Source organism: Typopeltis vanoorti, chromosome 8 (genome assembly GCF_054136105.1).
Source record: "Typopeltis vanoorti isolate ZY-2024b chromosome 8, IOZ_Tvanoo_1.0, whole genome shotgun sequence".
Lineage (NCBI taxonomy): Eukaryota > Metazoa > Arthropoda > Arachnida > Uropygi > Thelyphonidae > Typopeltis > Typopeltis vanoorti.
In genome coordinates, this window is record NC_143556.1 from 84,216,434 (window position 1) to 84,236,845 (window position 20,412).

General features: G+C 36.2%; 1 protein-coding gene across 1 annotated transcript in view; it reads right to left on the reverse strand.

The window, feature by feature from the left end:
* The window catches only part of LOC150104172 (glutamate receptor 1-like), a 509,694-nt gene that overhangs the window by 139,072 nt on the left and 350,210 nt on the right, over positions 1-20,412 (reverse strand). The window contains exons 5-6 of the mRNA XM_090396414.1: positions 14,291-14,455; positions 13,572-13,772 (exon numbers count right to left, since the gene is read on the reverse strand). Of these exons, the coding sequence (XP_090252540.1) occupies positions 13,572-13,772; positions 14,291-14,455 (366 nt within the window). The remainder of the gene's footprint in view (positions 1-13,571; positions 13,773-14,290; positions 14,456-20,412) is intronic.

The window sequence follows — 20,412 nt, forward strand, 5'->3', positions numbered from 1 at the left end:
TGATATGTAGGCTCTCACCAGCACGAGTAGGATTGAGATGAAATATTTACAGCGGTGATTTCTTAAAGTATTTTTTTTTATATACAAAGTTAGTGATTTGTAATAATGCTGCCTTACCACAGCACACCCATTGGAAAACGGACCGTCCACCTCTGATGCAGATGTATTTATTTCTGCCAGAACCGGCAAACGTTTTCACATAAAATACATGAACATTAATCATAAAAAAGTAGCCAAATACCAAATTAAAAAAAATCTCTACATAAAGGCAATTCATCATGCACATAAGTTCCATAATAATCTTTGCTAGAATGAAAATGATCATCTCTCATTCATTTTCGAGCCCATTGGAAATATTTTAGCTTCAGTTTCCCAACATGATACCAAAGTAGTACATAAAGGGGGGGGGGGGATGAGGGAAAACACTGATTGTTGCATTCGATCTACACAATACCTCACAGCAGATTTAAATACGTTACGTATCCAAATTCGAAATACCCAAATCACCAAGAAAACTTGAGTCGTTCTCATGTGGCAATCGAATATTCTTGTCCCTCGTTACGGCTACTGAATGCATCTTCATTCCTCCATACTTTGCGTTCTTACGTCCAGATGGTGCCATCTAAATATTGTCCAATGATGAGCTTGACTACCAGGAATTGTTCTCCTCCTTCAACTCTTGCGCAGATTCTCAATGTAGATCACCTTCCATTGTACCAAAAACACTCACTGCATCCCCTATTTGTCCTTTCGTCAGAAAGTTACTGGGGATGATCCCTAATAGCTTGTATATCAATATATATATATATACAAAACAAAATGGAAACACTGAGCTATCGGGTCGCGTTTTCGATGCCCAAAACATACTCCGAACATTCCTAAGGACATGGGTATAAAGGCAGGTGGAGGCCTTCTGCCTTTTATTGTATGTTAGAATGAATCAAGACAGAGGACTTCTGAATGAATCCAGATAATTTCATCTCTTCTGTGATCAGAACAGGCGAAATTGCACATGTTATTCGAGGAACAGTCTCTCTAAGGTTATGTTCGTGTCGATAAAAATAGTGGACAAAAGTGCTTACTGCAAGAGAGGGACGTTCGAGTATTAGTGCGCTGTACCACGAAAAATAGTCGAGCTATTGCTGAGCAGTTGTGTCAAAAATTGAACACTACTCGTGAGAAACCCATTTCAGCGAAAGCTCTGAATCGGAAACAAAACAGCATTGAATATCACAGTGTCAGGATGCCTTACACAAGCTTATGATCATTCTCGTCAACGCACGTCGTCGCTCCAATGGTGCAAAGATCACAGGCAGTGAACTACTTAACAGTGGAGGAATGAGATGTGGTCCATTCACACTTTTTGCTACAAATGGACGAATACGTGTGTGGCGTCAGCCGAAGGAAGCTTACCAGCCAGATTACTTGTTTCCAACTGTGAAAGATTTTGGTGGTTCTGTAATGGTCTAGGACACATTCTCATGGCATGGTTTGGGTCCACTTGTTGTATTGGAAGGCAAAGTGGATGCTACACGTTATCTTTCAGTCATAAGTAATCATCTAGGACATCGATTCCCAACCGGTGATACGTTCTGAGCGGTTCAGGAGTACACGAAAAATAATCAGTAATGGCGGAAAAACAAGTAAAGTAAACAAAATGCAAAACGTTAATTATAGAACAATAAATGTCAGTATTTAAAAACAGCTATTTAAAATACAAGGGGTATAATTTATAGAAATGGGTTTAAAAGGGGTACACAAGTGGAAAAAGTTGGAACCACTGATATAGGAGAAAAGTGTGTCAACATCCCATGTTCATACACTTTTCTCTTACGCAACCAGACACATTTCAGCAGGATAATGCTATCATTCATCAAGCAAATATAGTCACCCAGTGGTTTGCGGTGAGGAGTCTTGTCTGCCATGGTTATCCCAATCGCTAAAACGTTAATTATAGAACAATAAATGTCAGTATTTAAAAACAGCTATTTAAAATACAAGGGGTATAATTTATAGAAATGGGTTTAAAAGGGGTACACAAGTGGAAAAAGTTGGAACCACTGATATAGGAGAAAAGTGTGTCAACATCCCATGTTCATACACTTTTCTCTTACGCAACCAGACACATTTCAGCAGGATAATGCTATCATTCATCAAGCAAATATAGTCACCCAGTGGTTTGCGGTGAGGAGTCTTGTCTGCCATGGTTATCCCAATCGCTATACTTAAATCCTATAAAATATTTGTGGGACATTTTGGAGCGAGCTTTCAGGCAACGTTTCACACCTCCAAAGAACAAAGCTAAATTGATCCAGTTGCTGTCGAACATATGATGAAGAATTTCCCCTGTTTACTTTCAAGCACTGATAAAGTCTCTTTCACGAAGAATACAGGCTTCACTTGACGCCCACGGCAGACCAATGCCGTATTAATCGAAACATGTCACTGTTTAAATTGTTTTGTCCATTACCTGTGTGTGTGTGTGTGTGTGTGTGTACACACGCACACACACACACACACACTGCTTAGAAAGAAGTCAACGGACACCCCTCCCCCCACACACACACATGGGAAAACGGCAACGTTCTTCGTGCTATATAATGAGTCACGTGTTTCTAGCCGGTACCAATTGGAGGAATATGATGCTCTCAAGTCAGTGCAACTGTATCTGTCGCGAGAAAGTAATTGAAGAAGTTTGAAAGAGGCGTTATGATTGGATGCCATATTCCAGGCCTATCTGTTCGGAAAATTGTTAACGCATTTTCCATTCCAGGCGAACAGTCAGCAATACCATACTGAGATCAAAGCGCAGGGAGTCAACTGAAAGTAATATCTGCAGTGGATAGCTCATAACACTCACCAAACATGACAGTAGGATGCTCCGAAGGATTACATGTAAAAAAACGCAATGTTTCAGCCGATACGTCGAAGGCGGAGTTCCAGACATCGACTGCAACACGTATCTACACAAAAACATTCACAACCGAGCCTTTCAATATGGGTTTCCACGATAGGACTACAATATGAAAGCCTCACATTAGCTGTACTAACACACAGGGTCGTCTTCAATGGGGCAACGAGCTTGTACAGTGGAATTTGGAAGCTTGGAAAGGTGTGTTATGGAGAAACTGCTCCCTCTATCGAGAAGATGGACGGGTGTAAGTGTGGCGGATTCTCGGTAAACATCTTTTACCAGAGTGAGTAACTCCAATTATGAAATTCGGAGGTGGCGGCCTCGAACCTCTGCTTGTGATGCCACTAACACTGAACTCCGAGAGGTATCTGAACAGTCTGGACAATGCAATGCTCCCTACTTTGTGATTTCTACGGACCATTGTTTCTTTCAGCAAGACAATGCACAGGCTCATAAAGTTGCTGCTGCTGCTGCTGTAATAACTGCGTGGTTTGTGAACATGAACGTTACCACTTCACTGTTCTCCACAGATCCCTGATCTCAATGCTATTGGACATCTGTAGGATGAACTGAAACTTAGTGTGAGGTCAAGGAATGTTTGCGTCACAATATTCCAGGATCATATTACATGCCTGCAAAAAAAAGGGTCCAAAATTCCCATTAATCGCTAATGTACGCTTGTTAAAAATTATGCACCATAGTATTGCTGCAACCATCCCAAGCAAAGGAGGCCTGCTTCTTATTAAGGTGGGCTCCATGGCTGTTTGTTCCTCCCACAATGGTATCCGTTAACTTCTTTCCAGGCAGTATACAGTAAATATATATATATATATATATATATATATATATCAGTTATACTCTGAATTTGTTCTCCACAATTTGCACCCAGCTTAACTGATTTTATAACCGTTCAATCATCTGCTCTCTATCTCTCATAATGTAAAAGTTTATATTCTGTCTAATCAAGAAAAAAAAAGATGGAAGTCAACCATCAAACTATTATCCCATTGCTTCACTTCAAGTCTCTCGAAACATAATCAAGAAAGTTAATAGCCAACGTCTTCAGTACCTGAAGAACCCCAACTAATTACTCACAAGAAATATGAATTTTGTCACTCTACTTTTGGAGTCACTTATAGAAAGAATTGGAAACACTTTTAACGTCGCTTTTGACCTTTCCTAGATATTAATCGAATCTAACAAAAAAAAAAAAAACTTCTTACCAGACTATTCACTTACATACTACCCTTTCCCCTTTGCAAATCAATTGCGGGTTTTCCTATTTATGCGATCATTAATCGGCGTGGATGAGGGTATCCTCTCTAGATTATCCCCATTAATGCCGGAACACATCAAGCTTCTGTCATTTCGCCGACATTCTTCTTCCTAAAAATGACCTATCACTAATCACAAATCATTTGCATTTTTGCGCTGATTGCAATGCTATCCGTTTCTATTCTTCATCTGGCATATTTTGTACTTCTCAAATACTTCAAGATCCGTCATGCATTGTTAAACTCTGATGTCTTTGCCATTCTCTAGTGAACTTCCATGCTACCAAAACACAGCTCTGCTTATTTCTCATAAGAAGTCTCACTTCACTTTCTATTATCTTCGGTTATACTCATATTTCCAAAAATAATAAGATCTCTCGTCTTAATCTAAGAACTGTCCCCACGGTTAACCTAGTAGTTATGCGCTTCGTAACCATATGTCTGGGGAAGGAGTGTCCTAGGTTCGATTCTCGTCGACGACGTGAGGAACTTAAGGACCTTCCTCAGCCATAGCCATGTTAGCCGGTCTTGGGCGTGGACAGCAGAGTTTTTCCCCCAGTTTATCTGGAGTTTTTCATCCCGCAAACGAGCCCCGTGAACACACACACACGGATACAGTCAAGAATTCTTAAGACAATCCCTCCAGCCATAGGTCTGACTTGTCAGCTATGCCGGTCCCGAGTCTGGATAAAAATAGGGGGGGATTGAGGTGGTGCCGTTCCTCCCCGTAAAAGGGGGCTCGCGGTCGTTGAATCACTATACGAAATGAAAATGAAATCTAAGAATTTACAACTGCATCTCTTCTTAGGACAGACACATTGCTTCATACCTTCTTCTACCTCTAGAAAACATCCTCTTTCTTTCTTTCTTTCAAGATATTACTTCCCACCTGAACATCTCTTAGCACTGTACGAATCGAAATTCACTCTACCTTAGAGCACTATTCTCACGTTTGGGAGAGACACCAGAATCTTCCCTAGGAAGGATTATTGTTATCCATAAGAGAGCGATGTACTTAATAGATGAACCGTCTCTCACAGATTCACTCCAATAGACGTTCAGTTTCTGTCATGTACATTTTCTAAACGTACTTTCATAGCCGCTACTCCAACGAATCGGTAGCCATCACTTAACTTTCGTCTAACCTTGTAGAAACCATTACGCAAAAGAATCTCATAGAAATTGTCCTCCAACCTTATACACATAAAGGTCTTACGTCTACAGTAAAATTAGAAACACTTCTGAGATCAGTTGTTTCCGTATTTTGCATGAGACTGCCAATACCTATCCTCTTAAATGGCCTTCTCATAATGCGGTGAGATGGAGTTGGGAACAGCTTTCATTAAATGCATCGGTTAATTGATGCACACAAGAAGTTCTGTTTGTCCATATAAGTCTTTATGTGTTAACTCTCGTAAAGAAACTCTTCAGTTTGCAAAATAACTTGTCCTATTCGTATGCAACTTCCTAATTATTTCCCTTTTCCCCCTATGCTGATTTGCAATTATAAATTTATCAAATCAGAAGGGCCGTAGTGCTTTTTTTTTAATATTACGTGCGTGTTTTCTTTATAATATTTATGTGCCTCTGAAAATCATTATATTGAACAGACTAGCCACTCTGGATTCGAATTAGCGAACATTAGCCTTCTACACAACTAAGGAAACTAAGATTAAGGATAAATACCTTTATTTGTTAATCTACAGAGTGCAAGAAGAATCGAGATTTAACACCCAACTATGATCGGCTCGTTATTGACTTTTTATACTACACGTGATGTCAATATCCCGGATGGAGGAGTAAATATGTTCTTGCTCGACGTCATCGATGCGCAAGTTTAACTGTTCACTTTTATCAAGAAGGCTTTTGTTTTTAACTTTTGAATGATGTAGTTTATACTCTTTATATTTAATATGTTTCGAACATATTTTATGTAACTCAAAAGAAGCAAAGTACAGACAGAGTCTTCGAAACCAGTCAGTGTCAATATATTAATATTTTACTATGGATAAACCGTGTTTTTTCAGAGGATCAAAGTATTGTTTAAATCACGCAAACATTTTGAACTAAAAATTTACCAGAATGGGGGGGGGTAGAGTAGTTAAATATTCAGAGACATCAAACATTCACGTTGAATTCAATCGCCGAAAAATTTTAGTCTTCAATCTTTTTTTGACACAAGTGACAGCCATCCTCCACTAGCTTCCAAAGCGCAGTAGATATCAACGACGCCCTTGAGATGAAAAAAAAAAAAAAACTGCTGGGTTCGAATCCTGTCTACAATGCGAAGAGCTATTATAAGGTTTATTCACTCGGTTGTATACTGGGGAAGACTTTCCCCTCCCAGGATTTTCATTTTTCACAATAGACCAGAAAAATGGACGAAATTTACACACATATATCTGGTCTCATAGCCTTAATTCTCACAACTGCAATTCATTCTCAATAAAAAATAAATAAATAAATAAATAAATAATAACTTTTTCCTTTTTTTTTATCGATTTACAGAAAAATGCTTATGAGTCATTCTTGATGTAGGATTTTACTAAACCCAAATTCCTTTTTTTATTGCCCTTTTCAACCCTCACTTTATTATTTGTAATAGATTTTCCTCGTCGCTATTTGTGAAAATTAAAATAATAATAATAAATAAATTTCTTTCTTTCCGTCTTGTTCATGCAAATAGCATATTATGAAATAACTTTTATGAGTAGTTTTTATGCGTAATAATGGTTAAAAAATCGACGAACTCTAAAAGAGAAGTGCTCAAACATTGCTGTCAATGTAACCGTGTCACAAAAGCTAGTGTTTTGGAAAAAAATGGATAGAGTAGACTCCCTTCATTTAAGTCACTTCGTTTGGTTGTAAAGTTAATAATAATAACTTTACAATGGAGGAACTTCAAGAGTGACTGTTTCCACTACTCGTATGGTAATGACAGATGTGTGAGGGAAATTTTTTTTCAATTAAGATAACATTCTGAGCGATGTATGCTATTATGCAGCATACATCGCTCAGAATTAATTAAGTTATTATTATGATTATTGCCGGGTTGGTTGGCATAGTGTTAACATCATCATCATTATTATTATTATTATTATTATTATTATTATTATTATTATTATTATTAAATCCGGGTCGGTTGGCATAGTGCTAAACTTACCCGAAGAACTTGACTGGACAAAAGCCTGTATATTGAAATGCGACCCTGATTGAAATGCCCCATACACAGAGGAGGATGTAATAGAAGGTTTAAAAGCAAAGGTAAGAGGTTCTGATGCGTGGCACCTAAGTGCGTTAAAATATAATCATGTGTTTCTAATATCTTTTACACACCTATCAGTGAAAGCCAATTTTGTTAACTTAAGAGAAATTATATGTTCGTAATTTAAAATGTGAAATAATACCCATTAGTAAATGATGTAAAATTGACATTGTTATACACTGGTTAACCCCCCCCCCTCCAAAAAAAAAAAAAATCAAACAGATTAGAAGCTATGCACTTTGAAAAATTCGGGAAAATTGAAATTTTAGAAAATAACACCAGTTGTAAAGATAAAGAGTGGTCCCATGTTCTCTCTAATAAGAAAAAATTAACTATAACTCTGAACGAAGATACAAAAGTAGAAGATATACCGTATGTAATTAAGGTTCAAAAAATGACCGGAATATTCATAATTCCAGGACGACCTCCGGCATGTTTCAGATGCAGAAAAATTGGACATTTGCGAAAGCAGTGTACGACACCTAAGTGTGATAAATTCAAAAGAATCGGACATGATACGGAAGACTGTAAAGGGCAAACTTATGCATCAATGTTGGTTAAACGACCAGAAGTAAACCAACCTAACCAAGAAGAAGAGCTAGAGTCAGTAGATGATGTACAATAAAATAATACTGTACATCATCTAGAAGAAAAAAACCAAATAGGTGCCAACGAAGAGGAATCGGAGCGGGGTGATTCTCAAAATATATCAATTGTGACATCAAAAACCAGTGGATCCAGAAGGAGAAAAAACAACGGAAGAAAGAGAAAGGAATAGTACTGGTTTAGAAACAGATAAAGGTCAGGTATCTATGAGAAAAGAAGAAGAAAAGAATATGACACCTGACGAAAGGGGAAAACATGAAGCAAACCGCAGCGTTTCTACTCCAGGGAGACGTAAAAAAATCCAGTTCATACCTAATGTTAAAAACAAAACGAGAAAAAGGAAAAACAGAAAGAAATAAAGCCTGCTAATATATATACAAAAAATGAAGAATAAGCCAATTAAGATAATTACAATGAATTGTAATGGATTGAATAACCAGGTTTCACAAAAATTGCTAACAAACACAATATACCAGAACCAAGTAGATATAGTAATGCTACAAGATACCAGATTACAAAAAAAAAAAAAAAAAAAAAAAAAAAAAATTCAGAAGCAGAACAAAAACTACACAGAAATCTGCAGTGACACTACTACATTCTTGGCGAACAAGCCCAAAGTAATGGCATTGCAGGTTTAATGACTTTGATAAGTAAGAGAAGTAGCATACAATTATTATCACACTCTACTCTAATAGAACAAAGTGCTAGAGGTTGAAATAGTCTGGGAAGATCAAATAGTGTCGTTAATTAACGTTTGCGGTCCGGCTGAACACACACACACACACACACACACACACACACACACACACACACACACACACACACACACACACACACACACACACACACACACACACACACACACACACACACACACACAAAAACCACAGAGAGGTAAAAAATACTATAACAAAAAACAATTTTTCACACATTATACAGCGATGTCAACTCAAAGACATATTCCGAGAATTACATGCAACATGAAAAGCTTATACTCATTATTCCCCCACCAATGCCTCACGGCTAGACAGAATTTACATAAGCCGATATATGGGATTAACCGTTAAGGAGGTTTGTCACTTGCCATTGACTTTTAGTGACCACTACATGGTCAAGGGCAAACTTTCCAGGCTAACAACAGAAATACATACTCCAACAGAAACTACTCAGTCTGGAAGCTGAACAACAGTATAACCAACACAGACACATTTACAACAGAAGAATATTAGACAATATAACAGAAATAGAAAATCCACTGTATGCCTGGAACCAATTCAAAATACATTAAAAAAAGGCTGCTATACAAATAGGAAAATATAAGAAATATACAACAAACCAAGAAAAAAGAAGCATAATAGAAGAACTAACACGACAGTACAACACAGACAGAACCCTCCCAGAAAATAAAATAGCTATCAACGCTCTTAAAGCAAAATCGAAACAAATAGAAATAAAAGAGACTAAAGGGGCCTGGATACGTGCAAAAATCAAAACAATGGAACATGGTGAAAGGAAGTCTAAAGCAGCTTGGCTCTTTGAAGAGCAGAGAAAGCAAAAAAAAAAACTCTATTCATAAAACAAAACATGAGGGGACAGAGGTCGAGGGAGATGCAAACCTCCTCCAATTCTTCCACTCACAATACACAAGTACCTTCTCCCAAAAACAAAGTGACAAAACAGAAACACAAAATTTATTAAAAACCTTACCGAGATTAACAAAGTCAGAAGCTGAAAGTATAAATTCACCCATTACAAAAACTGAATGCAAAAAAAAAAAATATAAAGTCCCTGTCACTACACAAATCTCCAGGACCCGACAGTCTCACTGCGGAATTTTATAAAGCTTACTATCCCCCGTTTGAGACATTATTTGTGAAAATGCTGAACGAAATACAGAATTCGGAAAGCATCCCAGAATATTTCAACCGCAAACTCACAATGGAGAGGCATTACACTCCTCAACACAGACTACAAAATCTTATCCAAAATCATATCACAACGAATTCAAATACACATACATAAAATAATACCATAATCCCAAACCTGCGACGTTAAAAACAGAAAAATAGAAGATAATATTCTGACAGTTAGATGCATATATGAACACAACCAGGCAACACAACAACCATGCCTGTTGGTAAGTTTGGACATAGAAAAGGCCTTCGATTCGGTTAGTCACCACTACCTGAAAGAAGTCATTAAAGCTGCAGGTTTCGGGAAGAAATTTCAAAATTTAATGTCAAACATATACAACACTACACAGTTACAACTCATAATCAACAAAAAACTGTCTGCACCTATTAAAATTGACTGCTCGGTCAGACAGGGAGACAGCTTATCTATGATCCTATTCGCTCTTGCCTTAGATCCGGTGATACGAGCGATATCGGGACATCCCGGCATAGCGGGTATTCATATAAGAGAAAAAGATAAAAGAAAAGTACTAGCCTATGCCGACGATGTTACGTTAACACTAACCACAGCCGAGTCCTTCATGATTACTTGTAATATATTTAAATCTTTTGAAAAGGCATCCGCATTAAAACTCAACTTTCATAAATGTCACGCGATGTTCGTCGGCAGGTGGGCAAATAAGGCAACCCTGCCGAACGAAATTAAAATCAATGAACACTTCCCTCTTTTAGGAATCAGCATAGGGGACCAAACGCATCATAACAAGCAATGGGAAGTAGCTCATAACAAAATTACAAAAATATTTCACAAATGAGACCCAGACAATTATCAGTTAGAAGCAGGACAAAAATATGTAACCAGCTCTTACTATCAAAAATATGGTACCTTGTAGCCAACATTAATTACAATGGCAACGAAGTTGACAAAATTCACAGAGAATGTGCAAAATTTATTTGGGATTCGAAATACGAACCCATACGAAGGTGTACAATATTTCATGATATAGAAGCTGGAGAACTTGGTTTAATAAATGTACATTTAAAAACTCAAAGTGCAAGAGCAAAAATCACAGAGAGAGCTTACTCGGAACACAAAGCATGGAGTGCATATATCATAAACTACATGCAAAGAATAATGTCCCACCAAATAATTTGTTCCCTTCCACAATCGAATGGCAAAATACCACAAATGTTCATTGAAGTTGCGGAGGGGTACAAATTCATTCATAATCATATAGCAATAAAAGATTTCCTCAAAATGAAACCAAAATCAATTGCACATATTACTCTCACGCGAGCAGTTTTACCACCACCACAACACCGAGAGTTTGAAAAAATGTAAAATTAAATTATCCAATGCACCCAAAAAGGCATTCAGATTACATATATACCCTAAATTAAAAACATTTTATTAATTTAGGTAGGCTAGCAAGGTTCACCACGCTTGCCAACCAACCAGTTTATGGTGCGCATACAAAGTTATTCCACTCCAAGCCCCAGCCAAATGCTACTTCTGCCCTGAACCAGAAACACTACATCACATAATGTTATACTTCCCCCATACCTCTCCAATATGAAACACTGTTCAGAAATTCATAAAACACAAAGAACCAATCAGAGAACACACACTATTCTCGCTAAAGGACGGAAACATGAAAATAACCGAAGCAATTATAATTATAGCAACAATGTACACCATCTGGACATACAGATGTGACAGAATTTATGGAAGAGATACAGGCTAGATATAATGCAAAAACTCAACAAACAACTAAATGAAATCATAACAGACACAATAAAGAGAAAAAAAGATAACAAAACACCAATGGCGAAAGATAGGCCTGAAGAATATGAAGAAAACATACAAATAATGGAAATAAAAGACCCACCATAAAGAAAAAAACATAAAAACTAGCCAATACAATTCGCTCTGAAAGGAAAAATAATGGAATAGAAAACTAAACACATAATGTAAATATGTATATATAAGTGTAGAAATATTGTATAGTAATGAATATATCTATTTGCATAAGAGGAAGTATATGTCTTATAATTTTCAGATAAGATAAAAATATTGTAATATTTCAATGGATGTTAAATGGCAAACTAACTGCCCAAAAGATTGCACAGGACTCTAGGTGAAAATAGATATTGGGCATGTTATCATGTTGTAAATAAAAATTGTTAACTGAAATAAGCATGCCATGTACTTATTGCATATATGTTATTGTATATTGTATTATTTTATTGTATATATTATCATGTTGTAAATGAAAATTGTTAACTGAAATAAGCATGCTATGTACTTATTGTATATATGTAAATAGTTCGTCCGAATGTACATAGATGCTTTTGAGAAAATAAAATATTCGAGTGGTTAGCGTATCCGCTCTGCAGCCAAACGGGTGCGGGTTCGAATCCCCCGTGGGAATGGATGTTTTTGATTTTCTGTGAAAATACTAGTGGTGGACGGTAGATGGCGTTGGTGTGGATGATGATGGTAGTTGTGGTTCGGTGAAGTTGGTGGACTGAGTGGAGCAGACAGAATTGTAGACTAGATGAACTCCCTCGATGAATCTTTAGACTCCCTGGAGGTGTCACGTAATAAGAAGAAGCATTAGCGTTAACTGATTCAGAATTATATTCAGAAGTCTTAAAATACGTTTTCTCATACTAAGATAGGAAATGAACCCAAACTTTCGCCAACGATAGGATGATCGTTGCCAAAGGCTGCATTACGAGATGTTCCATTAGCCTGAGTTCATAAATTTAAATACACATTTCAAAATAAATTATTTATACACGTTTTTACATGAGATTAGTGGAAATGTCTACCAGTAAAGACAGAAAGTCACTTTCTTAGGAAAAAAAAGAAGAAAAAAACTCTGAAGTCTCCAAACAGTCAAAAATAAAATTTTCGTTTATGAAGAAGGTGAACTTGTCTGAGCATCTTCGTGTGAGAGGACGAACGAATAATGCATTTAATTCGGTTCACAATTAAAAAAAAAACATGAATTAAAATATATTACAGCTGTATGCCCTTGCTTAACTAATGGAAACTACGGCGTAGTTTAATTAATTCAAGGTTTATCGAAATTGAAAATGAATTACCTGTTGAGAAGCATAGAAACAGATGAGTCAATCTCATATCAATTAACCTCTAATAGGGAAGAATCTAAGAGAATTATTACCTAATGAACAACTAATAACATTCATGATTGGATACCTACACAATGGTATCAAAAGATACCTACACAGAAATTTTTGTGGGGGGGGGGGGAGAAAGAAAACAGAAACTCACGAAGAATGACTTTTCTTTCAGACTAAAAGAAGTCAGTTACCTTAGCATTGATCAAAAACATGCTAAAAATTGACAGGAAGCTATCAGTAACAATATCAGCTTTATATAACACTCATTGTTTGCATTTTATTATTTTTTCGGAATATATCATAAAATCTCTGCTGTGTACATTTATTTCTTTTTTATAGTCACATTTATTAAGTTTTGCAAATGCATTTCCTTAAATCCATGTAACAGCTACTGAAAATTATCTATTAGCCATTTGTATCATCTTATAAACATTAAATTCAAAACTTACCTTTCTGATATATTTACTAATCCGATCTCCGTGTTCCCAAGGCGCAACAGGAAGTGCACGACAATCGATTCCTTTTGTGCCGTTATTATACACTTCTCCTCGTCTGAAATTATTACGGAATATATCAGGTTGCTTTTTCAGTAGACGACTGTAAGCATCTAAGATTACTTTTGTACCATCATACATCAGAGCCACGTCTGCCTATCAGATAAAAGGAGGTAGTTCAATTTATGAAACTCTTTAATTACACAAATTATAATTTGTCAAAAAATATTAGTGTAATATTTAATGCTAAATTAAATTTATTAATATATTAATGACTGTTAACGAATATAACGGAACATGAAGTTATGATTTTAAAATATGAGCACTTAATGATAATGAAGTCACGTGATATATTTTCGCAACAATGCTCAACTAAATACTTAAATCCCAAAAGACAATTAAATTAGCATTTAGAAGTAGTTATATTTACTCTGTTTAAATGATTTTCACTTGTTATCTATTATTTCAATAACAATAGCAACAAAAAAAAGAAAGAAAGTTAGTCATTGTTTGAGTCAGTTAAAACAATATAAACTTCAAACACTATGGTCTCTTTTGGTTTATTCGTTTATTTTCTTAATGAATTTCTTTCCCTTTTAAGCAGCTTTCAATATTATGTATAACACAATTTTTCGCTTAACTTGTGGTTAAGTTAAATAAAAAAGAAAACTTACTGAAATATATTTTGTTCCAGCTCCAGGCCATCTGTACGGGTCCAAATATTTCCAAATGCTGAGAAATTGTCGGACTTCTAAACCATTTGGTTGCATGATCCTGAATCCTGTAATATTTATTGCTCCAAACTCTAGCACATCTGTGTTCCAGTATTCGTCCATTACCTAAATTACAAAGGAAAGGAAAAACTGCATAAAAACGTGCATGTGTTGCTGTATGTCGGGAAATTGATACTTACTTTCTCGCCTTATTGCCTCCTGGGTAGATGTGTAGATCCATAACAAAGTCGTACCGTTGTTTGAATACACTTAAGACTGATTCAAACCTTTTCTGGGAGGTCACTAGAAGAAAGTGCACGTAGAGAATAGCTGAGAAATTTTTTTGATAAAATTAGAAAGCAAACGATTTTGTTCTTAGACTTTGTTTAACCTTGTATTTTCTTTTCTATACTAAAAGAAATGTTAACTAGAAAACCAACGAAGAATGGAAACCAGTGTATAGCTTTTGATATTCACTTGTATGGCAGTTACAGATAGAAAGAAATTGCAGTAACTAACTAAAATATAGCATTCAGTTTATTATTTGAATATAGAATCGAATAGTATATTTGAATATAGAATCGAATAGTATATTTGAATATAGCAATGATTTATAAAAATTGCCGAATCAATGTACCAAATTGAGCACAGTCAATCTTATTGGGGAAAAAAAGGAAAAAATGAAAAGGAAAAAAAAAACTTTTATATTATTTTGCTAATGATTAAATTATATGAAGTTTTATAACCTATAAAATTCTTAGTTACTAGTAAAAAAATAAGACTTAAATGCTTCAAGTTGGTAACGAATCTTACTAGAAATGGGCATAATAAATTGCTATTATTGTTGATGCAAAGTACGCAAACAATATTTGAGTATTCACACACTCATGAAAATATCGAGTCTAAAACTTGATCGTCGTTTATAATTTTCGATAAAAATTTGAAGCTTTTTTTATACTCTTTTTTTCCATTAATTTTCCATTTCCATTTACCAATTTTCCATTTCGATGAAAATGAATAATAAATATCAGTGATTATTTTATAATTAAATTGGTAAACAATGTTTGCGAATTGACCTTTTATCGAATTACTTAAAAGACAAACTCTAGTCAACGGTCCATATATTCCAGCATTATGATTAAGAATTTCACTCAAAAGTCAGCTGTTCGTTTGAACTATTCATTCTCACCAAAGAGCAAACAGAAATGGAATATCGCATTACCACATTTTTAAAATTCCCGTATCGAATTGTGGGCTGATAAAGAAAGAACTCAGAACGTTACTGGCAGGATGGGTGAAGCATACATGCTTTTCGTATTCCCCTTTGTCTGATAGGAAAAACTATGGGTGGGGTGTTATTGAGCTTTATGCTCTCCCCCTGTGAGGGCAGTGAGATTAGTCGTGTTCAGCTAGATGTAGGATTGATTTGGGTCTTTTGTATTTGCAGTATTCTGCTTCATTGTAGTCAGCAGCTTATTTGATCAGCGGGTTTGGGTGCTTGTTTGGTGAAGAACTTTCCTGCGAGAAGGGAAGAAATGTTGACTTCTCAATGAATTTGCGAGTTTCTGATAAACCATGGGGCATCCAGAATCATCCTCAGACATTTGATCTTGATTTTCTGCATTTTTGAATATTTGTTTCAAGGTATGGCTTCATGCAGGGGGAAACTTAGGTGATGACCAGGCGTATTACCATCTTATGATAAGTCACTTGGTTTGTATGTCTAGTTTTCTTCTACGGTTGATCATGGGATAAAGTTGAGCACTTACTTTGGATATCTTCGAGTCTATGAGTTTGATATGTTTGCTGAATTGGAGTTGTTTTTATCTACTTGCACTCCGAGATATTTGACTTATGTCTGTTATGGAATTTTAAGTCCTAAGAGATGAATGTCCTTTTTGCTAAGGATCCTCTTTCTGGAACATAGCACCATTTTGTAATATGGAAGAAGTTTTGGGGGTTTACTTGGATCCTCCAGTCTGCCAACCACTTCTCCAGTGTATTGATATTACTTCGAAGTCTTCTGATTGCCAGTTGGGGACTGAGATAGATCTTGCTAGTATTGCAGTGTCATCTACATATAATGCAGTCATTGTTGTTCTCGGATTTTGTGGGATGTCAGCTAGATTGAGAATAGATGCCGGCCAAAAGAGAACCCTGAGGTATACCTGTCAGGATTTTACGTCTGGTTGATACTATTCCGTTGATTTTAATTTGCACATATCTATCTTTGAGGCATGCATGGATTATTTTTGTTAACTTTATTGGCATGTTAAATCTCGATTCTATAAGTTTATAAATAAGGGCTGGATACCACACGTTATCGAATGCCTTCCCAGCATCGATGAAAACTGCAGCTATATGAAGATTCCACTTGAAGTCTTTTGTGATATGTTCCACCAGTCGGTGTATTTGTTGGTGAATCTCTTCAAAAACACAGAAATCATGAATGGGAAGCAATATTAGCTAATATCAACCCAGAGGATCATTCTGTCTGGAAATTCTTGAGAACCCTCCGCACCAAAAGACAACTCATATCACCATACAGACCAAGAAAGAAATTGCTCGTACAGATAAAGAAAAAGCAGAACCTCTAATAGGAAACCTGGAAACACAGTGCAATCTATCTTATGTAAACCTAAGCATCAACATCATCTACAAGATTCATCACCAGGTCAAGAAAGCTTTACGGCAGTATAAAGATAATGAAGAACCTATCACCCCCACTACTCCAGCAGAAATAATAAGCATCGTAACTCATCTGAACAACAAAAAGGCTCCAGGCTCAGATGGCATCACCAACAGAATAATAAAATTGCTTCCATGAAAAGCTACAGTTCAGCTAGTCAATAACTAATGCGAATTTTAGATTCTAGCATTTATCTATAGCTTGGAAAACTGCCGATATCATACCGTTAAAGAAGCCAGGAAAAAACCCTCAACTCCCTGAAAGCTACAGACGCATCAGTCTTTTATCGAGCCTTGGAAAGGTTACCGGTAAATATATATATATATATATATATATATATAAATAGTCGCCTCGTACGATTTTCCTGGACTACAGTGGGATTTTTAAGTAAAGCCACCTCTAAAAATTAAGACGATACCCGGACCACTCCCTACGAGTAGCCGAAAGACTGTCCAACTCAGCGTTGGTTCCACTCAGTGACGGGACCCCACCACTGGGCAGAACCGCTCATATTCCAGGGAAAAGCATCCACCGACAGGTCCTCTCACAGACCACGCCGTAGAACACCCTCCCCAGAGACTTAAAATGCTCTCTCTCAGGGCAAACCCACCAAATCTAAGCTCCCCCCCCCCTCACCAGATTAAAAAATTTCGGAAGAAACCTAAGAGAGCGAAACTCTCGAAACTCATCCCAGTTTAGTCGCCTCTTACGACATGCATGGGTTGCAGTGGGACTATTCTTAGTTAACCGCAATTAACATCGGAGATTATATTCTTAGAAGGGTGTGTAAAGATTTAGATTTATATCTTGTATAAAGATTAAAGAGTTGTATCTTGTAGAAATAATAACAGATACCTTTTTATTTATAATAAAAATATATTTATTTATAAACAGTTATTTGTATATTTAAAATAATTAAGGAATTAAATAATATTTTAATTTCATAAATGTATATAAAATTCAGGATTATTTTATGCAATTCAAAAATCGCATAAAATAATCCTGAATAATCCTTAACCAGTTTTGTTAAGAAAAACAAAACAAAACTGGAGTTTGCTTATTCCTAAATAATACTTTGCGAAAAAGATTCATATGAATTGCAAAATCATTCCCCATAAGATAGTGAATGTTAAAAATATCAACTATAATTATAGAAAGCTGATTCATTTGTGCGCAACTTGAAGGAAGATCTGAATAGATCCTGAGGGAAATGGAATGTACACTCATAAGTTTGATGATGAAGTAGGAAAGTTAATTAATATTTCTTAGAAGTCTCTGACTCAGATGAATTCCACGTATATAACACACATCTGCAATGACTTTGGGGATCATAAGTGAAGGATGTCCCATCATAAGAGTAAGCCGCAATCACCATCTTAGTTGATCTATGAAGGGTCATCAGCTGTGGTGTCCATACTTAATGACAGCATATGTAGTAATCGGTTTTGTTGATCAACTGCTGAGCCAAATTTATCTTAAGATGTCTGGCTTTCCTCTCATATTGTTCCCAAGAACAAAAGTTCTTAAGTTTGACTTTTGTGTATTTCGGAAATTCATTAGTTGGGCTGAAATCCTAAAATTATCACACAGATTAATGACTTTTATCTTCATCGACAGACAATAAAATTGGAGTGTATGTGTACGCCCTTTTCTATAGGCAAATGAATTATCATTGCGGAACTGATAAAGAAAATAACTGAGTTATTACAGTATTTTAAGCTTAAAATATATATTTAACATCGGAACTAATTTTCATCTTAATATCGAATTAAGTAAATCAGCAAATTACTTAGCAAAGTTAATTGAAAACCTCTCTTTATTATAGACCTGAGATCACATACTCAAATAAATCACGTTTTCCACTTTGCGATTATGAAGCAATGGTAAAGCACAATCTCTTGGCATAAATATCCAATAAATATTCAAGGGCCATATCAAGACCATGTTCATAAATCAGTTATTGAATAGCAAGTGTATATTCTTAAACAGTAAGATTCTATTAAACTTATAAGTTTTTATTTACAAGAGATGGACGTAATGATCACCAAACTTATTCTTGTTATATTATTACCATATGTATGGACTTCATGATGGTCCCAAAACACTTCACAGGCATCCAACCCGAGGCGTACCTTAAGAATTACGACAACTTCTTCAGACTTGCTTAAGTGAACTATTACCACGAACCACTGATTCTATTGAATTCCTGAGATTCTCAATGAGATTGAGGTGTGTTGATTTAAGTGTATTGTTGTGTAAACTTCATATTCATATGACCATTCCTGGACAGCACGTGGTCTCTGACATTGCTTATTATACTATTGTAAATTTCCATCGCATGTGTGGCAAACGGCCAACACAAATTCATGTAATTGGCTTGCGTCCTTGCTCTTCAGGTCACAGACCACTATTTTCTATGCCTAATCATGATTATTCGTGTGGTTCTCAACAAATCTACACTTGCGCTTGTTACTGCATAAAACAGCAAGAACAGGGTTCATCCCTTGATATAAACTCTCCCCCCCCCCCAATTATTTAGGGCATATGTTTCGTAACCTACTGTTTCTCGGTTCTCAAATATCTGCTGTATCTCTGCATTTTTTTTTTTTTTTTTTTTTTTTTTTTTTGTGAAGAACAGCAGATGGTCATTTATCCGTAATGACCATCTGCTGTTCTTCACCAGTCTAGACAGTGTCCAGCATATAATACTTTCAGATGCATCCCAAGTTGTAGCCTGTAGCGATTTAAAAAATAATGAGAGCATCAGTTGGTAATCCACTTCTCTGTCTCTTTCTCGAATCCGTTAGCTACTTCAACATGCTCAGCACTTAGTTTGTGTTCTCTGTTTATCACATATCGTATTTGCCAGTGTATATGACGCACTTATTTTCTTTGAAAATAGGTCTGGAAAGCAGGGTGAGTCTTATTCGCAGCTACTGAGTTTTTTATTACTTTGATTTCTGGAAATTTTCCCTGTTCCGAGTTACGCGATTTCTTTCTTGCTTCCTTGCGGTGTGTGAGAGCATTCCAGTTACGTAGAGTTCAGTGGATGCGCATGCGCTGTCATCGACGATCACAGCTGTGTTTCTGTTCGTTTAAACTTTCCCATTATTGTCGCGGTTGTTGTGAACGGTGATAAATTTCTGCCGTTAAATTTTCTCTAAATTTCTTGGCAAATTATGGCTAAAAAACGTCAACATTGCTACAATATTGTATACAAGCTACGTGTGATTGCGTATGCTAAAGAACATGGAAACAGGGCTGCTGAGAGGCATTTCGGGCCACCCCCAAATGAGAAAATGATAAGAACTTGGCGGAATCAGGAAGAGGATCTAATCTAATTCCCCCCCCGCAAAAAAAAAATGTGTACAAAAAAGGGGGTGCGTCTTATAGG